A 23,151-nucleotide genomic window follows, 5' to 3' on the forward strand; every position below is an offset into this window, starting at 1 on the left:
GAAATACGGTCTCTACTAAAGATACAAAAAATGACTGGGTGCGGTGGCTCACGCCAGTACTTTGGGAGGCTGAGGCGGTTGGGATCACAAGGTCAGGAGTTTGAGACCAGTCTGGACAGCATGGTGAAACCCCATCTCTACTAAAAATACAAAAAACTAGCCGGGCATGCTGGTGGGTGCCTGTAGTACCAGCTACTCTGGAGGCTGAGGCAGGAGAATTGCTTGAACCTGGCAGGCGGAGGTTGCAGTGAGCTGAGATCACACCACTGCACTCCACCCTGGACAACAGAGTGAGATTCTGGGGGAAAAAAAAAAAGCAAAAGCAAACAAACAAAACTCAATAGTAAGAAAACAAACAGGCCAGGCACGGTGGCTCATGCCTGTAGTCCCAACACTTTGGAAGGCTGAGGCAGGTGGATCACTTGAGGTCAGGAGTTGAAGACCAGTGTGGCCAACATGGTGAAACCCCCTCTCCACTAAATATACAAAAATCAGCCAGTGTGGTGGCACATGCCTGTAATCCCAGCTATGCAGGAGGCTGAGGGAGTTGAATCGCTTGAACCTGGGCGGCGGAAGTTGCAGTGAACTGAAATCATGCCACTGCACCCCAGCCTGGGCAACAGAGCATGACTCCATCTCAAAAAGAAAGAAAAGAGAAGAAAAAAGAAAACAACCCAATATTTTAACGTGTGCAAAATATATAAACAGACATTTCATCAAAGATGCTATATAGATGGCAGCTAAGCACTTGGGGAAAAAATGCTTAACATCATCAGACATTAAGGAAACGCAAGGAAAACCACTATTAGATATGTCTACACACCTATTAGAATGGCTAAAATAAACTTTTTAAAAAACTAAGCTGGGGCTGGGTGTGGTGGCTCACACCTGTAATCCCAGCACTTTGGGAGGCTGAGGCGGGTGGATCACCTGAGCTCAGGAGTTGGAGACCAGCCTGGCCACCCAACAAGGTGAAACCCCATCTCTACTAAAAATATAAAAATTAGCTGGGTGTGGTGGTGGGTGCCTGTCAGCCCAGCTACTCAGGAGGCTGAGGCACGAAAATCACTTGAACCCAGGAGGTAGAGGTTGCTGTGAGCCAAGATCATGCCATTGCACTCCAGCCTAGGCAACAAGAGCAAAACTCTGTCTCAAAAACAAATAAACAAGAAAAGGTTTTAAAAATTGATAAACCACTAGCAAGAAAGAGAGAGAGGACACATCAGGCTTGAGAGAAGCGACATCATCATAGACTGTGCAGACATTAAAAGGCATAGGCATATTAGGAACTAGATATTACTAAGGCAGTAAACCAGATCACTAGCAAATTCGTTGAAAAATACAATTTATCAACCATTGGTTGATAATACTGATACACATCTTCTGTGTGCCAGGGCCTTGAGGCCCTGCTCCAGGCAGAAACTCGGCAGTGGTTGGGAAGGCATCAGATGTCAGATGGCACAAGAGGACTCAGAGCTGAGGGATAATGGGAAAGAACACAGAGGAATCCAGCCATTTCCACAGCGTCCAGCTCTGCTGTGGGAGGCTGGGAACAGCCCAGCACTACCACCCTGTGACTGGGAGGACAAGACCACAAAATGCAGCTTCCCTGAACCTCCTCTTGGTGATGGGGTTGATGCGGTCAAGGTAGAGGTGGGTATGTCTGGAGCCTCAAGCAACCTGCCCATACCTGCTGGGACCAGGCCGAGGTGCCCAGGGAGTAAGAGGCAGCATCCTGGAAGAGCACAGATGAAAGAGGCCCTGAGAAGTGTTGGTTGGCCAGGTGCTGTGGCTCACACCTGTAATCCCAACACTTTGGGAGGCTGAGGCGGGAGGATCACTTGAGCCCAAGAGTTCAAGACCAGCCTGGGCAACATAGTGAGACTCATCTCTACAAAAAATAAATAATAGAAAGAAAAATGTGAGTTGGCCAGGCATGGTGGCTCATGCCTGTAGTCCCAGCTACTGAGGAGGCTGAGGTGGGAGGATCACTTAAGGCCAGGAGTTCAAGACAAGCTTGGGCAACACAGTGAGACCCTGTCTACAAAAAATAATAATTAGCCAGACGTGGCGATGCATGCCCAGGCTCCCAGCTACTTGGGAGGCTGAGGCAGGAGGATCGCTTGAGCCTGGGAGGTCAAAACTGCAGTGAGCCGGACTGCAACACTGCACTCCAGCCTGGGTGACAGTGTGAGACCCTGTCTCAAAAAAGAAAAAAGAAGAGAAAACTGTGCTCTTAAGAGCCAGTTCTCCACTCCTCTACCTCGGGAGCCACCCCAGAACCCATCCACGTTGAGGACACGAGATCCCAGCCCACTCAGCCCTGGGAATCCAAAGACATTTTAAACAGAGGCTCTCTTCACATTTATTAATTCCTGGGAGGAATGAGGGAGGCTTCTCCAGCCCCCCAGAGACCCCGGCCTTGTGCTGCAACAGGAGGGGAGGGAGCCAGTCCAGAATCCCCGGCACTTCTGAGGACACCAACAGCACCCTGGGCCCGCGGCTGCATCAGCTTTCTAGACAACGGGAGAAAAGAGAAATGGTGGAGGAGGGGAAATCCCATGCCGTCCTCCTCGCGGAAATCAAGGCCGACCTCCCTGACGCCCCCCCGGAAGGAAGCGCGTGGTCGGCTGCCAGCCGAGACCTCCATCTGCGCCTCCAGCTGCAGGGCCTTTGCTGGGCGGTTCCTCGCCCGCAATTCCCCCACGAGCCCTGGGGAGACCCAGCGCTAACCACGGTGCCCAAGGGAGGAGCCGGGAGAGGCCCTCCTGGAGGTGGGCACAGCCCAGGCAAACGCCAGCAGACGGAACCAGCACCCGGGACCCAGGGAAACGTCACCTGCCACCAGGAGCTCCACAGGGTCGCTGAGCTCCGATTCGAAGGTGTGGGGCACCCAGGAGCGGTAGCGGCACCTGTAGTTGCCAGCGTGCTGGGGCCCCACGAAGATCAGCTCGAGGTTCGCCGCGGCCCCGGGGGTGCGGACCGTCTTCACGGCCTTCGTCTCGCCCTCGCGCAGCAGCTCGAAGGTGACGTCGGGGATGGGTCCCTCGCAGCGCAGGACGGCATCTCGGCCCGCCAGGACCGCCCCACTCCACGTTGCCCGGAGCTGAGGCCTGGGAGGGGGTCCTGGGCGGAGCGGGCGGGTGGTCGGGCCAGGCCACACCCCAGGCCGCGCCCCAGGCCACACCCCAGGCCGCGCCCCAGGCCACACCCCAGGCCGCGCCCCAGGCCACACCCCAGGCCACACCCCAGGCCGCGCCCGCGCCTGCGCCTCAGCCCCGGCTGCATCTTCCCTGTCTTGTTCCTGAGCGCAGAGGGCTCCTCCGGCCCCGCCGAGCTGCGCCCGCTGCCTTCACACCCCGGACATCCGCGCCACACGTGAGTGTCCCCGCACCCCTCCCCCAGGACCGTGGAAGTCCCAGATTCGGGCCTGCTCTGGGGCTTCTGGGGTCCCCAGCCTCGGTCACTCTGACGGGTGAAGGGAAGAAGACATGATGGAGAAAACGGTGCTCCTTCATGGAGGGGCCAAAAAAGGACATACAATCTATGTCAATAGATGAGGGTTTTCCCTCCATAAGTTTAGCTTTAAAAGTGTATTTAAGGTGCCGGGCGCTGTGGCTCACACCTGTAATCTCAGCACTTTGAGAGGCCGAGGCAGGCGGATTGCCTGAGCTCAGGAGTTCCAGACCAGCCTGGGTAACACGGTGAGACCCCGTCTCTACTAAAATACAAAAAATTAGCCGGGCGTGGCAGCGTGCGCCTGTAATCCCAGCTACTCGGGAGGTGGAGGCAGGAAAATTGCTTGAACCTGGGAGGCAGAGGTTTCAGTGAGCCAAGATCGCGCCACTGCACTCCAGCCCGGGTGACAGAGTGACACTCCGTCTCAAAAACAAACAAAACAAAACTGTAAGGAATCAAATGTTACAAAATCCTGGAAGATTTTGGTAATGCTGTTGATAATTTCAGGGAAATTAATGAAGTACATGTAAGTACTTGATTTAAATGTGTATTTTATTCAATAGTTTGAGTATCTTGCCATGGAAGATACTAGCCCAGCCTAGCAGAAAAGTGCAATATGTATAATATACTTTCGCATTTTAAAAGTTATATTCCCTATCCATTTTGAAATGCTGGCCAAACAACATGAAGTTATTTGCAATTAATTGTAAGCTAATCAGGAATTTTGAAAGCTTGATTGTATTAACAAACTATAATGTTGAAATTTGGTAAAATCATAATGTTAATTTTTACTGTGAAACGTTTTCTTGTAAGATAGATATACACATCCTAGTTTAATTTTTTGTCTTAGTGTGGATTTACAAATTTACTACAGTTATTCTGAGCCCAGGAACCTAATCAGATTTCAGGCCAGTTTGATACTGGCTGTTCTTAATTCTAACAGGAGAGTAGGACATCATACTAAATGTTATGTCAGTGGGACTGTGTTGTCTGTGGAGCTTAGTAAATTAATCATTTTCTTCAGACTTTAAGGAGTGTGATAAATAAAATTTGGAGTCATAGGATATAGATGTACAATTTAAAGATTAAACATTTTTTTTTTTTTGAGATGGAGTTTTGCTCTTGTTGCCCAGGCTGGAATGCAGTGGCATGACCTGGACTCACTGCAAACTCCACCTCCCGGGTTAAAGCAATTCTCCTGCCTCAGCCTCCCAAGTGGCTGGGATTACAGGTATGTGCCACCACAGCTGGCTAATTTTGTATTTTTAGTAGAGACAGGGTTTCTCCATGCTGGCCAGGCTGCTCTTGAACTCCTGATTTTGTGATCCACCCGCCTTGGCCTCCCAAAGTGCTGCGATTACAGGCGTGAGCCACCTTGCCTGGCCAAGATTAAACATTTTTCATCAATTGTGGATGGTGGCTTATAACACTGCAAGAATAGGCTGGGCATGGTGACTCACAACTGTAATCCCAGCACTTTGGGAGGCAGAGGTGGGCAGATCACAAGGTCAGGAGTTCAAGACCAGCCCGGCCAACATAGCGAAACCCGGTCTCTACTAAAAATACAAAAATTAGGTGGGCATGGTGGCATGCGCCTCTAATACCAGCTACTCACGAGGCTGAGGCAGGAGAACTGCCTGAACCCAGAAGGCGAAGGTTGCAGTGAGCTGAGATTGCACCACTGCACTCCGGCCTGCAAGAATAAAAGTAAGTTATCCAAAAAAAAAAAAAAAAAAAGGAGAAGAAAAGGGAGGAATGAAGGAGAGAAATGGGGTTGGGGGGGAGAGATGAGAGAGAGAGAAAGAAGAAAAAAGAAGAAAGAAAAGAGAGAAAGAAGGAAGGAAGAAAGAAAGAAGGAAAGAGAAAGAAAGAAAGAGGAAGGAAGGCAGGAAAGAAAAGAAAGAAAGAGAAAGAAAAGAGAAAACGGTGCCCCCAGCAAAGGCTACGACCTCAAGATCTGGAGGTCAGACCTGTGCCCTCACGCTCTGCTGGGCTCTGAGTCCTGGAGACGTCGATGAAGAAATCAGAGGGAAAAACAGAGCTGGGGACGGCGGGGATGGGGAGAAGGACACATCAGCCGTGCGCCTGCGGGACCGGGGCCGGGGCGGGGGGTCCAGTATGACGACTGACATGGCCAGTAAGGAAAACAAGGCAGCCACAGAGCTGCAGGGATCTGAACAAGAAAACCTGGGTCCAGCCTCCCTGCTGCCGACCACCACGCTACACGTGACCTACGAGCTTGCGTCCGTGGGAAATAAGCCGAAATTCCAGGCGTCCCCAGACCCTCGACCACCGATCGCCTGCTCCCCGCCGGGGTAGGCGATGGGGGCTGAACCAAGGCCCAGAGCGCCGCCGTCGGACGCCCAAGGAAAGAGGGGAAAGACAGGAGGCCCCGAGGAGCACTGAACCCGCGCCCGCCCTCGCTGGTGCCCCGCCAGCTCACCGTCCACGCGCAGCTCCAAGCGCTCGCTGGGCGCGGAGCCCCCGAAAGGCGGCTTCAGGTCCACGTAGACGCAGCTGTAGTTGGCGGAGTCAGCCACGGAAATGTTGTGCAGCTCGAAGAGCGCCTCGGTCCCAGCGGGGCTCTGGAAACGGTGCACGCGGCGCCCGCCCCTGTCCTCGCGCACCAGGGCGAAGCGCGCGCCCTCCAGGGGCGCCAGGCACCGCAGCCGCAAGGCCCTGCCGGACTCCGGCTCCGGGGAGGACTCCGGCTCCGGGGAGAACTCCGGCGCGGGCAGCGTCTCTGCGGAGCAGCACACGGGCTGACCCGGGCGCCCAGCGGCTGGCTCGGCCCTAACGCGTGGTCTGGCCTCGCGCTCTTTGCCTTGGCTGAGTCTTCTGCCCGCGATGATCTGGCCAGCTTCCTCCCTCGCCTCCTCCGGGCCCGCCCCACCTTTCCATCCCAGTCCTTCTTGGATATCTCACACGCACCCTTTCACTGTTTCTTAGTAATTTGTTTGTCTACAGACACAGACGGGAAGCGGGAACGGGGACATGTTTTGTGCATGGCTTGATGCCTGGTGCACGATGCCGCTCAGTAGTGGATTTGCTCCACGAGCGTCTTCTGAGCACCGCCCCAATGCCCGCGCCACGGAGGGGCCCCTGTGGTCCGCTGGGCATGGGGTTCGCTGTCCGGTGCTCAGAGTTTGCTAAATACCATCAGGTCCAAGGCAAGCGAGCGGAGGAGCTGCCTCAGCAGAGGCCCTCAGTGCTCACCCAGACCTGGCAGCTGGGATGGGACCTGCCAGGTGGTGCCCCCTGTGGCCTGGGCCAGACCTGTTCACCCAGTTATTCTCTGTGGGGCCTGAAGGTTGTCACGCTCATCATCCTATTTGCAGTTTAGGACCCTGAATCGGCGGGTGGGCGGGTAAAGTTGGTATTGGACCCTGGCCCAGAGCACTGCACTTCCCCAGACTCTACACCTGGTACTGCTCCTGCTCCCCAGGGACCCAGCCGCGTCCCTGTCCCTGCTGGCCCCGGCTCACCATCGCTCAGAATCAGCTCGACCGGCGCGCTGTCCCCGGACCAGCCGTTTTGGTTGTCGTGCAGCCGGTAGCGGCAGGTGTAGTGACCTCCATCCCCCAGGGCCACCGCGTTCAGGTGAAAGAAGACGCGGTCTGGGCTGGTGCTGCTCCTGGGTACCAGCAGCTCTTTCTCCCCGCGCCGTAGCTGGAAGTCCACTCCACTCAGGGGAGCCACGCAGGTGAGGGTCACCATGTTGCCGGGGTGCAGGACCTGGGAGGACTCTCCACGGTGCATCAGCACAGGCGGTGGTGGTGCAGCTGCAATGCAGGCAGCATTACTAGGCTGCCCCATCCCTGGAGCTGCCCTCTGCCCAGTCCCCAGACCTCTGCCCTCCGGGTGGCAATCCCAGGAACACCCTTCCATTCTTTTTTTTTTTTTTTGAAACGGAGTTTCGCTCTTGTTGCCCAGGCTGGAGTGCAGTGGCACCACTCAGCTCACTGCAACCTCTGCCTCCCAGGTTCAAGGGATTCTCCTGCCTCAGCCTCCGGAGTAGCTGGTACTACAGGCACCTGCCACCACACCTGGCTAATTTTTGTATTTTTAGTAGAGACGGGGTTTCATCATGTTGGGTAGACTGATCTCGATCTCTTGACCTCATGATCCGCTGGCCTCAGCCTCCCAAAGTGCTGGGATTATAGGCGTGAGCCACCAGACCCCGCCCACCCTTCCATTCTTTGGGCATCCTCTGCCCAAACTCCTTTGCAACCATCAGACCCAGGCAACCGTGTGGCCAGCTTCCTGGACCTGGTCCTGGGCAAGGGCATTCAGCATGGAGGTCAGGATGAATGTGGTCATGCCGCCTGTATCCTCCTCCCCCAGCAGCCCCCAGAGATGGTTCCCACAGTCACCGAGCTCCTCAATGGTCACAGTAGCGCTGGGCTCAGAGAGGGCGCCTTCCCCATCGGTCCGGTAGCTGCAGCTATAGTTGCCAGGCTGATGGACTGGAAAGGTGGCCTCCACATCCTCCTGGGCCTCAGGCACCTCCAGAAACTCATGGTCGCCTTCCCGCCTCAGCAGAAAAGTCACACCCCGCAGCCCACCTCGGCACACTGCTGTTGTTTTCAGGCCGGGGGTGACCCAGGACACTGGCGTCATCGAGAGCCAGGGAGCAGGCAAGGACTCTGTGGGTGGGGTGGAGTTGAAGAGTGCTTCTGCATAACACAGGAGACGTGGGAAGCCCAGCAGAACCTGGGCCCCACACTCAAAAGACTGGGAAGGAGACAGGGATGGAGGGCATTGCTGGGAAAAGGCAGGCAGGCACCAGTGGAAACAAGGCATACGGCAAGAGAAAAAGTGTGTGTGGGAGCTGTACGGCATGCCGGGCCTGCTGGGGACACAACCATGTATTCCTTACAACACAGACATCATCCCCATTTGACAGATGGGAAGATTGAGGCTTGGGGCTCAGAGACATCGGGTGACTTGGAGGAAGGGAGACCCCCCCAATCAACAACCTACCCACTGCCTCCTGGCCCCCAATTCATGCCCCGGCTCACTTGGCCCTGTCAGCTCCAGGAGCTTGCTCAGCTGGGTCCATCCTGTGGACAAGCCCGAGCGGCAGCGGTAGCGGCCCTGGGTGTCACCCGTCAGCAGGAACTGGTGCTTGATGGCAGGTGAGTCAAGGTGCACAGGCTCCTGGGCCACCCCATTCTTGAACAGCTGGAAGTCTGGGGTCTCCAGGCGGGCCTGGCACGTCAGCGTCACATTGGCCGAGGGTTTCAGCAGCGATTTGGACTCTGCCCACAGGCTGGGCTGGGTCTCATAGACTGCAAGGGATGGCTGGGATCAGCTCAGTGCCACAGAGACAGGGCTCCCCCCCGGCCTGAGCCCACCATTCCCAGACCTCACCCCTGCACTCACATATGGCTGCTTCTGTCACTGGGCCCCAGGTGACACCTGCGGAGACAGCCCCGGTAAGGCTCCCGTTCCCGCCCCCTCCCGCCCCAGGGACCCAGACCCCAGGAGGCCTCACCCCACAGCAAGAGAAAGACCACGAGCATGGACATGATGGTCGCGCTCACTCCGGTGCAGTGAGTGTCTGGGGTGAGCGTCTGCAGCAATGAGGCCCCGAGGGAGGGCGGTGGGGGTGGCTCGGGCACTGACCTCTTCCCGTGTTTGTCCTTCCCGGAAGGCGGGGGCAGGGCCCCCATGGGGTCAGGGCAAAGGGTGAACTTCTGAGGCCTCAGGATGCCCAGCAACAATTATAATCAATAATCATGTATGATTAATAAACTAAATCAAGAGTGATAAAATGATGCTAAAACCACCTCATCCTCATTTCAGTGTTGGATCCTGGATCCTGTTCTAGAAGGAGACGCTGAGTTCTCCCCACTCTACCTGGAGCTGCTGAGGTCAAGTGGAGAGTGCCGGGGCTGAAGCCCAGCGAGCCCCTCCCTGTCACACCACACTGCACATGTGACACCAAAGGTGGGGTTCACCTCTTTTCAGACTTTCTGCGGTTGCCCTCACATGGGCTGTCTGGAGGTGCACCCTCACTCTTCCTGAGGACTGTGGTTCCTTCTCCATCACTGGTTCATTCTGCATGGTGTGACCCACCACGGCTCTGGAGTCGGATTTCCACCCAGGTCATTCAGCTGAGACCTGCGCTTCTCAGGCCTACCCGTGACATGTGCTCAGTTACCTGAGCTGCTGGTGGTCACTCATGTGGCTATAGCCTGCTGCCTGGAGGCCAGGCCTCCTGCTTCCCCCTCTCCTCACCACAGCCTGTTGGGATGGAACAGGACAGGGGGTGAGACCGTGGTGCTTTCACACTCAGCCTCCATGGACATCCTGTCATTCCCACCCGGGGAGGTCTGGTCCCCACCCTGGGTGTCCCAGCCTAGCTCCGCTACGAGTGTGAGGGCCCAGGGCAACCGCCTAGCCCTCATCTGCCCCCTGCACTGCATCCTCCCCACTCATTCATTCCACCGGCATTTATTGAGCATCTACTGTGTGCCAGATGCAAAGAAGACAGTGGGATAACTGGGTAAGGAGCATTCCAGGCAGAGGGAGCAGGCAGTGCAAACATGGGAGATGCGGTTGCAGTGAGAAGGAGCAGAGGAGACCAGGAGTTGAGGTGACTGCAGAGCGATTGCAGAGCTCATAGACGTGATGAAGACCAGCTGGGCACTGCAGCGGCTCTGGCTTCTGCTGTGAGGGACGGGGAGCTGTGGAGACTCCCTCTGTTTGGTCCCATTTCCATATTGCTGAGCACCTGCTGCATGCTCTCTGTCCTGCTCAGAGCCAGTACCTGGATGGAGACTGTGTGTTCTGGGTGGACTGCGGGAGAATGCATTCTTTGCAGAAGAGACAACCAGGTGCTGATGCCTGAAGTCATAACCAGACCTGAGGCACTCAGACAAGGACTGGTGGCCAGGCCAGAGGAGCAGAGCTCAGGGTGTGCACAGAACTCAGAAGTCAGACCATTGAACAGTGACAGAACCTTTCAGCCCATTGGCAATGAGGCTGCCCAGGCAGCCAGAGGCCTGGTCAAATCTGAGGTCTGCAGAGATGGAGCTGTCATTCTGTGTTTCCTTTGGCAGTCCCAACACCAGCCTCGTTGCACCCTCCTCTTAGCTTCCCTGGGTTCTCCAGCCCTAAGGGTGGTAGCAGCTTCCTACAAGTATCCAGCTCTGAGATTCTGCAACATCCACTTTTGCTCTCTGAGCCTTGCAAAACCTGCACAATCAGTCCCTAACTTATATCCCCTCTGTTTGAAATACCTAGTGTGGTTTCTATTTCCTGACTTGACTGACTGGTGTGGTACTTGGTATAAAGAAGGTTCCCTGGCCAGGTGCCGTGGCTCACGCCTATAATCCCAACGCTTTGGGAGGCTGAGGCAGGAAGATCACTTGAGCCCAGGAGTTTTGAGACCCGCCTAGGCAACATGGTGAGACACTGTCCCTACAAAAAATTTTAAAATTAGCCAGGTGTAGTGACGCAAGTCTGTCATCCCAGCTGCTTGGGAGGCTGAGGTGGGAGGATCACCTGAGCCTAAGAAGTCGCGGCTGCAATAAACAGTGATTGCACCACTGCACTCCAGCCTGGGTGACAGAGTGAAACCCTGCCCCCTCCCCCAAAAAAGAAAAGTCCCATGAAACAGACCTACACAGGTGAGATTCTGAGATTGATCTGGTTCTGACCTCGGTCAGGAATGCAGTGCTGAGCCTCTTGCCAACAGAATGAGACACTAGAAAGCCATAGCATGCGGTTTCATCATGTTTAACTGTCACCTGTGGTTGCCTGAGATGAAGTGCTGACTGGAGCGAGCACCTTAGGAGACACAGTGGCCACTGCACTGAGCAGCTGGTAGCAGCAGTGGTGACCATGTGGACTGGGGGGTGGGTTGGCTGCTTTTGACAGTGCCAGAGAACTTAAAGAAATAGCCACACCTGTCGGAGACCCCAGTTCTTGCCCACCTCTGCATGGACGAACCTCTCGCCGAAGTGGAGCTTGCCGCCCTCCCTGGGAAAAGCCCATCCCACATGTCCCCAGACAGGCCTGGGTGGCCGGTGGGCTATCGTCAAAGGGACTGTGCAGCCAGGGTTCTCCACACCCAAGGCCGCCCCTGCACTCCCAGCAGGAGGGCGCCCGCACCGGCGGCCCGAAAAAGTCTGGGCCAGCAGACAGCGCACTCACGCCCGGGACCCCGCAACGCCGCGTGTCCGCGACCTCCCGCTCAGGGCGTCCTCGGGTCAGGGCGCAGCGCGGCCCCCGTGCCGCTTCTGGTGCTCGTTGAGGTTGCAACGGTGGCTGAAAGGCTTCCCGCACTCGCCGCAAGAGTAGGGCCTCTCGCCCGTGTGCGTGCGCCGGTGGCTTAAGAGCTCCGACTTGCGCACGAAGGCCTTGCTGCAGTGGGCGCAGACGAACGGCCTCTCGCCAGAGTGCAGGCGCTGGTGCTGGCGCAGCTCGGAGCTGCCGCGGAAGGCCTTGCCGCATTCTGCGCAGGCGAAGGGTCGCTCTCCCGTGTGCGAAAGCCGGTGGTGCGCCAGGCCGGAACTGCCGCGGAAGGCCTTGCCGCAGTCGGCGCAGGCGAAGGGCTTGGCGCCCGAGTGCGTGCGCTGGTGGCTCAGTAGGTTGGAGCGCTGGCTGAAGGCCTTGCCGCACTGGGCGCACGCATGAGGCTTCTCGCCCGTGTGCACGCGCCGGTGCTCCGCCAGGTAGGAGCCCATGACGAAAGCCTGGCCACACTCGGCGCACTCGAAGGGCCGCTCACCAGTGTGCGTGCGCTGGTGCTGCAGGAGCTGCGAGCTCTCGCGGAAAGCCTTTCCGCACTCGGCGCAGGGGAAGGGCTTCTCGCTGCTGTGCGTGCGCCGGTGCTGCCGCAGCCCCGCCACACGCACGAAGGCCTTGCCGCAGTCGGGACAGGCGTGTGGCCGTGCGCCCGCGTGGATCTTCAGGTGCTCGGCCAGGTTGGAGCTCTGGCTGAAGGCCTTGCCACAGTCCCGGCAGGCGTGCGGCCGCGCGCCCGTGTGCACGCGCCGGTGCTCCAGGAAATTGGAGTTCCAGCTGAAGGCCTTGCCGCACTCCGGGCACTCGTAGGGCTTCTCGCCCGTGTGCGTGCGTCGGTGCTGCACCAGCGTGGTGCTTCGGCCGAAGGACTTGCCGCAGTCCGGGCAGCGGAAGGGCTTCAGGCCGCTGTGTGTCTGCTGGTGGTGGATGAGCTGCGAGTGCGCGCGGAAGGCCTTGCCGCACTCCCTGCAAGCGTAGGGCTTCTCGCCGCTGTGGATGCGCTGGTGCTGGCTGAGGTTGGAGCTCCAGGCGAAGGCCTTGCCGCACTCGGGGCACGTGTACGGCTTCTCGCCTGTGTGCACGCGCCGATGCTGCAGCAAGTAAGAGCCCTGGCTGAACGCCTTGCCGCACTCCCCGCACCGGCAGCCCGGCTCCTCTGGGAGAGGCGAAGGGCGCAACGCCCGGACTGCAGGCTCGCTCCCGGGCTCAGCCCCGTCCCGCCCACCGTCTGCGGGGCCCAGCTCCCTGCCGGGGCCTCCCTGTTCGTCCGCCGCCCCCAGTGTGGCTTGCTGCCGCTGGCCGTCCCCTGCCTCCCTCGGAACCTCCGTGGAGTTTTCCCAGGCCCCCCAGCCTCCAGACACAGCCCCCTCAGAGAGGCCCCTCGTGGCAGTCTTCACATTGCAGAGGACCTGGCCTTCCTCTGGGGCCACCTGCAGGGTCCACCCTCTTGGGGACTCCATCTCGCGCCTGTGACCTACAACAGGAGAGAAAAGGCAAGTACCTTAGAGAATACAAAGAACACCAGACAGAGGGCCTGAGGGGGACACGACGGTGGGTGGGCTGTCATCCCCCACTCTTCTCCTCCAGGTCCCTGGATGCCCAATGCCCTCTGGAGCCTGGAGCAGGAAGGCCAGCAGGCGGGCTAGACACTCGGGGGACGGGCCAGCACTCTGGGCCTGCCTGACAGGGCCACGTGCACATCCCCACACCCGGCCCGGCCCAGCAGGAGGGGAGGGGGCGCCAGCATCGCAGAAGGACTCAAAGTTGCCCACGCACCTGCACTGGCCCTACTGTGGCACCACTCTCCTCTCCTTGCTTCACGGGGTGGGGCCCCAAGTGTCAAGAAGGTGGAGACTCCAGTTTGTGAGGAACACGATGGACCCGTCTCCATTCCTGAAGGCTGGAGGACACCGCCTGACCCAAACACAGCTATGTCTGCCTCACCCACTCCACCCTGGCCGGATCCCTGGGTAGTCCCCTCCACACAGTATGGGCAGCATGTCCAGGCTGGAGGATCTCAGTGGCTGTTACCCAGGCAATGTCCACACCAGGCCTCTGTGCAGGTCAGACCAGGTGGTCCAAGGCATGGGGTGGCTGTGCAGCCCAGATCCCTGAGAGAGAGAGAGGCCAAGGGTGGGAGGGCCTCCTTGGTCCTAAGGCCATGCCTGCCTGTCCAGCCGATCCTTCCCACAGCGAAGTCTCTACAGCGAGCAAAACCCATCCCCATTTGTCCTGAGCACCTTATCATCCTTGTGTAGTCTCCAGCCCCGCTGCCAAGGCAGGGCAGGGACAAGTGTGTAGATGGTGCCATACCTGGAGGTGGGGCCTGGAAGGGGCCCAGGGGAGCCTCTTGCTCCTCTCCCTCCTCTGTCCCGGGGACCAGCTCCTCTTGGGGCCTGGGGGCTGGCACCTGGGGACAGGAAGGCAGCAGGGCAGGGTGAGGTGTTCAGCCTAGCAGATCTGTGGAGAAAACAAGGGGCATGCGGTGGCATGACCCACCCTTCTCTGCACCTTCAGTTCTCAGGACACAGTGGGGAGCACACAGGTGTGGACTGGAGATCTCTGACTCTGCCGTCCAAGCCAAGACCACCAAACTCCCACCTGTCACCATCACTTTCCCACAGCCCCCAGGCCCTTTCAGCCACCAACCCACGACTGGCCCCAGTGTTGGCTCAGCTGGGGTCATGAGCAGGGGAAGCACACCCAGCCCCCAGACCAGCCCCCACTCATCTGGAGTCCTGGCCCAGCTGACTCCTGCTGTAGCCGCTCCGCCAGGGCAGTGGCCTCCTCAGGGCTGCCTAGCCACTGCTCCTGCGTGTAGGCCTGGATCTCTGGGAGCAGTGTGCCCAATAACTGCTCCAGCACCAAGAGCTCCAGCATCTGCTCCTTGGAGCAGGCCTCAGGCATCAGCCACTGGCAACACAGCTCACGCAGCTGAGCCAGGGCCCCTCGGGGCCCTGCTGCCTTCTAGTAGCAGAACCCCCAGAAGCACTGGCCAGGGCTCTTGGAGCTGGGCTCACCCACCATCAGTTCCAGTGGACTGTGGAAGACCTGGGGGACCAGGGCTGATGCCTCACTCGTCTGGGCAGCCATCCTGCCCCTTTCCTGGGAGGGGAGGGCAGCTGCATGGCCCAGGGTACTTTCTCTGCAGCTGGAAACACAAAGGTGAGCCTGTGAGCACAGCAAGGCCACGAAGGTCCCCTCCTTGGGACCACCTGAGACTGAGTAAAAATGGAAGAATGGGGGTATCGGCGTTTCTGGCCCCCAGTGTCAGCATCTTTGCCCACCTGTGTGTCCAGGTGCCTGAGGGACACACTGAGGTGCCATGGCTGCTTGTACCATCCCTTCCCCCCGCCTCCCCGCTTTTCTTGAGGGTCCCTGCCCTGCCCTGTCTCCTTGGCACCCTTCATCCCACACACAGAACAACTAAGACAGAGACTGCGAACAGGACACCCAGAGTCAGACCAGCAAATGGGTCCTGTTTGTCCCCTCCAGGAAGTGTTTTAAAAATTTAAGTTAGGCCAAGTGCGGTGGCTCACGGCTGTAGTCCTAGCACTTTGGGAGGCCGAGGTGGGTGGATCACGAGGTCAGGAATTCCAAGACCAGCCTGGCCAACATGGTGAAACCCCGTCTCTACTAAAAATACAAAAACTAGCCAGGCGTGGTGGCAGGCGCCTGTAATCCCAGCTACTCGGGAGGCTGAGGCAGAGAACTGCTTGAACCCGGGAGGTGGAGGTTGCAGTGAGCCGAGATCGCGCCACTGCACTCCAGCCTGGGTGACAAAGTAAGACTCTGTCTCAAAAAAAAAAAAAGAATAAATACTGATACACACTACAAGATGGATGAATCTTGAAAATATTATGCTAAGTGTAAATGAAAAAATTCAGACACAAAAGACTTCATATTATGTTATTTCATTTATGTGAAATGTCCAGAACAGATAAGTCTGTAAGAGACAGAAAGTAGATCAGCGGTTGCCAGGATCTGCAGGGAAGAGAGAAATGGGAGATACAGCCGTGGGAGTGATGAAAATATTCTGGAATTAGTGGTGATGACTGTGCAACACTGAATATACCAAAAACCACTGAATTACACACTTTAAAAGGATGAATTGTATGGTATGTATGTTTTTTTAAAAAGTTACCACCCAATCCCAAAAGCTTAAAAACTGTATGACTCCATTTATTTTTCTTTTTCTTTTTTTTTTCTTTTGACAGGGTCTGGCTCTGTCATCCAGGCTAGGGTGCAGTGGTGCAATCTCATCTCCCAGGCTCAAGCCATCTTCCCACCTCAGCCTCCCAAGGAGCTGGGACATCAAGTGCGTGCCACCATACCCAGCTAATTTTTTTATTTTTTATTTTTCTATTTTTGAGACAGAGTTTCGCTCTTTCACCCAGGCTGGAATGAAGTGGCGCAATCTCGGCTCAGTGCAACTTCTGCCCCCAGGATTCAAGCGGTTCTCCTGCCTCAGCCTCCCCAGTAGCTGGGATTACAGATGCCTGCCACCAGGCCTGGCTTATTTTATTTTATTTTATTTTTTAGTAGAGATGGGGTTTCACCATGTTGGCCAGGCTGGTCCCGAACTCTTTTTTTTTTTTTTTTGAGACAGAGTCTTGCTCTGTCGCCCAGGCTGGAGTGCAGTGGCACCATCTTGGCTCACTGCAAGCTCTGCCTCCCGGGTTCATACCATTCTCCAGCCTCAGCCTCAAGTAGCTGGGACTACACGTGCCCGCCACCATGCCCGGCTAATTTTTTTGTATTTTTGGTAGAGCCGGGGTTTCACCGTGTTAGCCAGGATGGTCTCGACCTCCTGACCTCGTGATCCGCCCGCCTCAGCCTCCCAAAGTGCTGGGATTACAGGCGTGAGCCACGGCGCCCGGCCGGTGGGCCGGTCCTGAACTCTTGACCTCAGATGGTCCACCCGCCTCGGCCTCCTAAAGTGCTAGTATTACAGGCACCAGACACCTCGCCCAGCCTATGCGACATTCGTGAAATGACAAAATGGTAGAAATGAGAACAGATTACTAGTTGACAAAAAGAGGTTAACGGGGAGCAGAGGTAGGAGGGAAGGGTATGCGGCTCTGAAAGGGCAACACGGGGATCCTTCGTGATGGAAATATTCTGCATCTCAGTTGTGATATTGTACTCTAGTTTTTCTTTCTCTTCTCTTTTCTTTTTTTGAGACAGAGTCTCGCTCTGTTGCCCAGGCTGGAGTGCAGTGGCGTGATGTGGGCTCACCGCGACCTCTGCCTCCTGGGTACAAGCGATTCTCCTGCCTGAGACTCCCGAGTAGCTGGGATTACAGGCACCAGCCTCCACACCCGGCTAATTTTTGTGTTTTCAGTACAGATGGGGTTTCACCATGTTGCTCAGGCTGGTCTTTAACTCCTGAGCTCAAGGGATCCACCCGCCTTGGCCTCCCAAAGTGCTGGGATTACAGACATGAGCCACCGCACCTGGCCTCTAGTTTTTCAAGATGCCACCTTTAGGGGAACTGGGTAAAGGGTACATAGGGTATGCATTATTTGTTACTGCATGTGAATTTCTAATTACCTCAAATCAAAAGTTAAATTTTTTAAAAAACGACATCTGATTTCAATAAAAATTCATATTTGTGTATTGAAGTATCAGAAATCCGGGTCCCCCAAGGGCCCATGTTTCTTAAGGCGGAGCCAGGCACCGCTGCCCCTCCATCCAGGGCCTGTGGTGTGCGACCCCGACCCGCCAGCCCCCAGCCCCATCTATCAGGGCTGCCGTCCTGAGTCCGTCCTCGTCGTGGGATAGCATGTGAGCCCCGTAAGGTCCCTCCTGTCGGCCTCACTGCTCCAGCCTCCCCGACGTCCTCACATCCACGCTGCGTGCCCTTTCTGAGCCTCAACGCCACCTCCTCACCACGACATGATCAGAGCCACCTCCCGCGTCAGTCCCAGCGCCCACGCCCCCAACAACGGGCACTTGTCCGACCAGTCACGGGTACTTGTGTCTCCCCCACAACCCCCAAGGCCTAGGCTGGACAAACAAATACGGAGTGGATAAAGGGGAGGAAGCTGCGGCCAGGTGGCGCGAGGCCTGTGCGGGCAGCTCCGGAGGCTCGGAGGCGAGCCCAGCCTGGTGAGCTCCGAAACTACCCGGGGCTGGGGGCTGATGAACGAATAAATGAATGTGGGAAGAAATGATGGCGCGGCAGGGCATGAGTGAATGAGTGAAAGAATAAACGAGCAGGAGGAACGATGCTACAGAACTGATCGCCATAAGGCTCGCGTTCACCTAGCGAACAGCAAACGGGAGCCATTTCCGTCCCGACCACGGTCGCCTCTGGCCCGTGCAGGGCCACTTCCGGGCCGCTCTGGACGGCGCGGAGGCCTATCTCTCGGTGGTCCCAGAGGGCCCAGCTCAGGGCCGAGCCCCGTCCTGCCCCGCGCGGCGGGAGTGGTTGGAGCCGGAGGGCGGATCTGTGCCTGGCCGAGGGTGTCCGTCGGCGTCACTCACCGTCCTCGGCCCGCCTCTGCGTCCACTAGGCGCGGCCTGAGAGAGGCCCGCACGCGGGATCGAGCCGCGTGGAATGGTAGGAGGGCGGGCACCGGGTCTCCTGGGAGGCGCGGTTGCATTCGGCAGAGCGGCCCAAGGTCTCGCGTTTCTCCCCACTGCGCCTGCGTAACTATGGCGCGGCAGCGGGCGCGCGCCTTCTGGTTCCCATGGGGACGGCGCCACAGCCAAGCTACTCTGGCGTGCTGCGTTGCCATGGATGCGCTCCGCCCCTTCCTGTACCCGGCCCGCCTCTCCGGCACACACCCAACAGCTACACAGGCGCCTGGGGCTGCCCGGGTCGCGGACGCAAGTCGGTCCGACGTAGCTTCTCCCTGGCGATCCTCCTCCGGCCCCAGGCCGTCTTTACCACCCTGGAACCTTGCTGAGTTCACGCCACTGAGCTGCGTCTCACACCCACGCGCTGTGGAACACCCACCAAGCTGGAATCCACGCGGTTTTTAAAATAGAGTCGGGGGCCGGGCGCGGTGACTCACGCCTGTAATCCCAGCACTTTGGAGGTTGAGGCGGGCGGATCACGAGGTCAGGAGATCGAGACCATCCTGGCTAACACGGAGAAACCCCGTCTCTACTAAAAATACAAAAAATTAGCCGGGCGTGGTGATGGGCGCCTGTAGTCCCAGCTACTCGGGAGGATGAGGCAGGAGAATCGCTTGAACCTGGGAGGCGGAGGTTGCACTGAGCCGAGATCGCGACACTGCACTCCAGCCTGGGCGACAGAACGAGACTCCGTCTCAAAAAAAAAAAAAAGTTGAGTCGGGATCTCTGAAGCTAAGCAGGGTCGGGCCTGGTTAGTACTTGGGAGACCGCCTGGGAACACCGGGTGCTGTTGGCTAAAATAAATAAATCAACCGCGCGCGGTGGCTCACGTCTGTAATCCCAGCACTTTGGGAGGCCGAGGCGGGCAGATCACGAGGTCAGGAGTTCGAGACCAGTCTGACCAACATGGTGAAACCCCGTCTCTACTGAAAATACAAAAATTAGGCTTGTTGGCGCGTGCCTATAATCCCAGCTACTCGGGAGGCTGAGGCAGGAGAATCGCTTGAACCGGGGAGGCAGAAGTTACAGTGAGCTGAGATTGTGCCACTGCACACTCCAGCCTGGGTGACAGAGCAAGACTCCGTCTCAAAAAAACAACATAGACCAGATGCTGTAAGCTAAAATAAATGAATAGCTAGAGACGGGGTCTCGCTATATGGCCCAGGCTGGTCTTGAACTTCTGGGCTCAAGTGATCCTCCCACCTTGGCCTCCCAAAGTGCTAGGATTACAGACTTGAGCCACTGCACCCGGCCTCCACGAGCTCTTTTTGTACCAATTTTTCCCAATTTGTACTAGGGAGCTCTCACCTCAGCCCAGGTGGTTTGGGCAGGTGTGGGTACATGGCCCAGGTCCACAGCACGGGGCAGTCCATCCCTCTGGCCCTGGCAGTGGTCACTTTGGACCTGTGAGCATCGTGGGACTTCTCTCTGAACTGTTAGGGCCTCTATCTGCTTTGAACCTGAGGCTGTGAGCATCTGTCAGCTGGGGCAGCTGCAGCCTTCTTGCCCCCCTGAGGGATGAATCTGTTAAGAGAATGGAGTTCATACAGAAAAGCAGAACTGAGGGATGGTGTGTTAGTTTCCTGTGGTTATGCAGCAAATTACCACAAATCTGGTGGCTTAAAACAGCAGAAATATATTCCCGCCCAGTTCTGGGGACCAGAAGTCTAACATCGATATGACTCAGCTGAAACAAGATGTTGACAGGGCTGAGCTCCCTCTGGAAGCTCTAACGTAGAACCTTTCCTTGCCTTTTTCAGCACCTAGAGCTGCATTCCATGTATTCCTTGGCTTTTCGTCCTTTCCTCCATCATCAAGTAACTGGTAACATCTTACTATTTCTCTCATTAAGTTAAAATATTTAACATATGTTCATTTTATCTTATTTGCATGAGAGTCAATTTTAGCTTTAAAAAAATTTTTATTGGCCGGGCGGGGTGGCTCAGGCCTGTAATCCCAGCAATTTGGGAGGCGGAGGTGGGCAGATCACCTGAGGTCAGGAGTTCGAGACCAGCCTGACCAACATGGTGAAACCCTGTCTTTACTAAAAATACAAAAATTAGCCGTGTGTGGTGGTACATACCTGTAATCCCAACTACTTGGGAGACTGAGGCAGGAGAATCGCATGAACCTGGGAGGCAGAGGTTGCAGTGAGCTGAGATCATGCCACTGCACTCCAACCTGGGCAACAGAGCGAGACTCTGTCTCAAGAAAAAAAAAAGGGGGAGGGGGCTGAGCGCAGTGGCTCACACCTGTAATCCCAACACTTGGGAGGCTGAGGCGGGGGGATCACGAGGTCAAGAGATCGAGACCATCCTAGCCAACATGGTGAAACCCTGTCTCTACCAAAAATACAAAAATTAGCCAGGCGTGGTGGCGTGCGCCTGTAGTCTTGGATCACCCATGCTGGAAGAATTCAGCTGCCCGGACATGAGGAAACTCAGGTCTACAGGAAACTCAGGTCTGCAGTCCTGTGGAGAGGCAGTGCAGCAGTGCATACTCCAAGCCCAGTGGGGCCTTCAGATGATTGCAGTCTTGGCTGCCATGTTGACTTCAACCTAGTGAGAGGCCTTGAGCCAGAACCACAGGCCAAGCTGGTCATGAATTCCCCACCCCCAGAAAATGTTTGCGATGATAAATGTTTATTTATTTATTTATTTTTGAGAAAGTCTTGCTCTCTCACCTAGGCTGGAGTGCAGCGGCACGATCTCAGCTCATTGCAACCTCTGCCTCCCAGGTTCAAGGGATTCTTGTGCCTCAGCCTCCCAAGTAGCTGGGATTACAGGCACATGCCACCATGCCCGGCTAATTTTTGTATTTTTACTAGAAACGGGGTTTTGCCATGTTGCCCAGGCTGTTCTCGAACTCCTGAGCTCAAGCCATCCGCTCAACTCAGCCTCCCAAAGCACTGGGATTACAGGCCTGAGCCACCACGCTTGGCCTGGAGCATGCTCTTGATGTGCAAACTAACCAATCCAGAGCCTCACCCCTCTACCTGGTCCACACACCACAGGAGACAGTATTCCTCTGTCTTAATCATCCCAGGAACAGGAGCCAAGCAGCTGGGGAACACTCCCACAGCTGAAAGCCCACAGGAATTACTCCAGCTAGCCAGTCCTGTGCTGTAGGCTCTGCTCTGCCTTGCTTTTCCCTTGGAAACCCCAGTAAAGGCTCTGGCTTAGAGCTCCCCCTTGGTCCTGCCCCTGCTGCCTCTGACAGATGCTGGTGCTTTCTCATGTGTCCTTCCTCGTGGGCTGCGCCTCCTGTTTCCAGGATCTGTGAGCATGATGAACTTTGTTTTCCTGAGCTTGTCCTGTGTCTCCTCTTCTGGCCACACCTGACTGAGCGGAACATAAAAGCGACAGAACACCAGGAGGGCTGCTGCTTGGGGAAACTGTGTGAGAAGAGTTGGGGGACTAGGGGCAGGGCAAGCACTGCTCCCCCTCTCCTGGAGGCTGGGGAGAGCATCAAGGAGACTACCAGGTAGGAGGAACCATGGGCAGGGCCTCCCTCATCAGGATGCTTTCCCCACAACAGAGGGATTTAAGCCCCTGGTGGGTGAGTCCTGGATTAACCAAGACCTGAGCCTTTTGGGGGGTGCAGAGGACAGAGGACACTGTGAGGTGAGCTTCTCCTGGGTGGATTCCCCAGGGGCCTCTGAGGCTGGTTTCAGGCCCTGCCCTTTGGCTGCCCCACTGGAAGCTCTGAGCATCTACCCTTCAGAGATGCTTTCCCTGGTCTGACCTTGGCAAGGGCAAATAAGGAGGTACTCCATGGAGGGTCACCAAGGTCTGGGGCATAAACGGTGCCCATCTGCACAGTAGCATGAGGGCCACAGAGTGTGGTAAATGTCAGTGACCAGCCCACGCGGTCCCCAGTGTCGCTGCAGGGGCCACTTAGGATTCTTCTGTTCGGGGTCCCAGGCCACACTTGGGGAACCCTATTGGAAGCAACAAGGTCTAGGCCCTGAGGGCGCAGGGCTCTGCCCTCTCCAGGGCTCTAGCTGAGCCATGTGCAAGCATCCTCCCGGCCCTCCCAGCTGGTGTGAGGAGGAAACCGCAGCCAAAGGGCAAGGTGCTCCACACAGATATGTCCCTAGTCAGCCTGCCCCATTCGGCCTCTGGAGTGGGATCCTTGGGTCTGTCTGGAACCAGTGTGGATGAAATGCAGGGAGAAACTGGAATCATAGCCATGGACAGCCACTCACATAGCTGGGAAGAGGCATGCTGTGGTAGATCCCGGTGGACTCTCACCTCTGCGGTGCTGGGGACGTTGTGCCGACACCTCAGGCACCCACTTCCACTCACACCGCGGAGGCTTGGGGAGATGCGGTTCAGTCTGGAGTCCAGCGGGGGACGACAATAACGGCGACCCCGCTCGTCGGTCAGACCAGGGCAAGCTTGCCAGGGCATCACACTTCACCAAAGGGAACCCTTTCTGCCGCGACTGCCGAGCAGCCAGGGCCGGGACAGGCAGAAGCCTGCCCCGAGGTCTCACCTCTGGAGGGTTACGAGCTGTGCCAGGCCGGCTACGGTAGAGGGTGTGCAAATACTCCGCGGTCCCAAGGCTCCTGAAGCTGCCTAAGGGATATGAGAGGCCCTAGGTTCGAATCCTGCCTCCACCGTCTTATGTTCGTGCCTCTGGAGAGTCACTTTTCCCCGTTTCCTCGCATACCAGAGAGCCCAGTAACACGCACCGCGGCTCTGCGGAGAAAAAGACCCTAGAGATCGTGGACACAGCGTCTGGGCCGTATCAGCGCCCACTCGAGATTATTACTGCTTATGCCTGCAACCGGATGCTGTGCGCCCGGTTAGAAAAGGTCAAATAAAACTCGAGTTAGTGGAAGCCTGT

At 56.8% G+C, this 23,151-nt stretch overlaps 2 protein-coding genes and 2 long non-coding RNA genes across 10 annotated transcripts; 2 read left to right on the plus strand and 2 right to left on the minus strand.

Moving 5' to 3' along the window:
* Positions 1-2,340: 2,340 nt before the first annotated feature.
* A1BG (alpha-1-B glycoprotein) lies at positions 2,341-9,074 on the minus strand. Its single transcript, XM_001146669.7, has 8 exons — positions 8,957-9,074; positions 8,845-8,880; positions 8,481-8,750; positions 7,833-8,105; positions 6,945-7,241; positions 5,903-6,202; positions 2,839-3,126; positions 2,341-2,516 (listed from the first exon to the last, which is right to left on the minus strand). The coding sequence occupies exons 1-8, from the start codon at positions 8,988-8,990 to the stop codon at positions 2,509-2,511; spliced, it is 1,506 nt and encodes a 501-aa protein (XP_001146669.3). The 5' UTR covers positions 8,991-9,074; the 3' UTR covers positions 2,341-2,508.
* Positions 3,243-10,721, plus strand: LOC134809134 (uncharacterized). The gene is made up of 2 exons (XR_010153994.1): positions 3,243-3,378; positions 9,268-10,721. It is a non-coding gene; the product is annotated as an uncharacterized LOC134809134 (long non-coding RNA).
* A 463-nt stretch (positions 10,722-11,184) lies between these two features.
* Positions 11,185-18,487, minus strand: ZNF497 (zinc finger protein 497). Of its 7 annotated transcripts, XM_063802326.1 has the most exons (5): positions 18,205-18,377; positions 14,740-14,866; positions 14,029-14,175; positions 13,492-13,826; positions 11,185-13,189 (listed from the first exon to the last, which is right to left on the minus strand). In XM_063802326.1, the coding sequence occupies exons 4-5, from the start codon at positions 13,604-13,606 to the stop codon at positions 11,679-11,681; spliced, it is 1,626 nt and encodes a 541-aa protein (XP_063658396.1). In that variant the 5' UTR covers positions 13,607-13,826; positions 14,029-14,175; positions 14,740-14,866; positions 18,205-18,377; the 3' UTR covers positions 11,185-11,678. The 7 variants fall into 7 exon arrangements, with proteins under 7 accessions (XP_063658396.1, XP_016792485.2, XP_063658395.1 ...); XM_016936996.3 differs by lacking the exon at positions 13,492-13,826 and having other exon boundaries at positions 14,029-14,125; positions 18,205-18,487; XM_063802325.1 differs by lacking the exon at positions 14,740-14,866 and having other exon boundaries at positions 18,205-18,346.
* LOC134809135 (uncharacterized) lies at positions 18,190-23,145 on the plus strand. The gene is made up of 3 exons (XR_010153995.1): positions 18,190-18,280; positions 20,061-20,124; positions 21,520-23,145. It is a non-coding gene; the product is annotated as an uncharacterized LOC134809135 (long non-coding RNA).
* Positions 23,146-23,151: the final 6 nt, after the last annotated feature.

The sequence above is a fragment of the Pan troglodytes genome, chromosome 20, assembly GCF_028858775.2.
Source record: "Pan troglodytes isolate AG18354 chromosome 20, NHGRI_mPanTro3-v2.0_pri, whole genome shotgun sequence".
NCBI lineage: Eukaryota > Metazoa > Chordata > Mammalia > Primates > Hominidae > Pan > Pan troglodytes.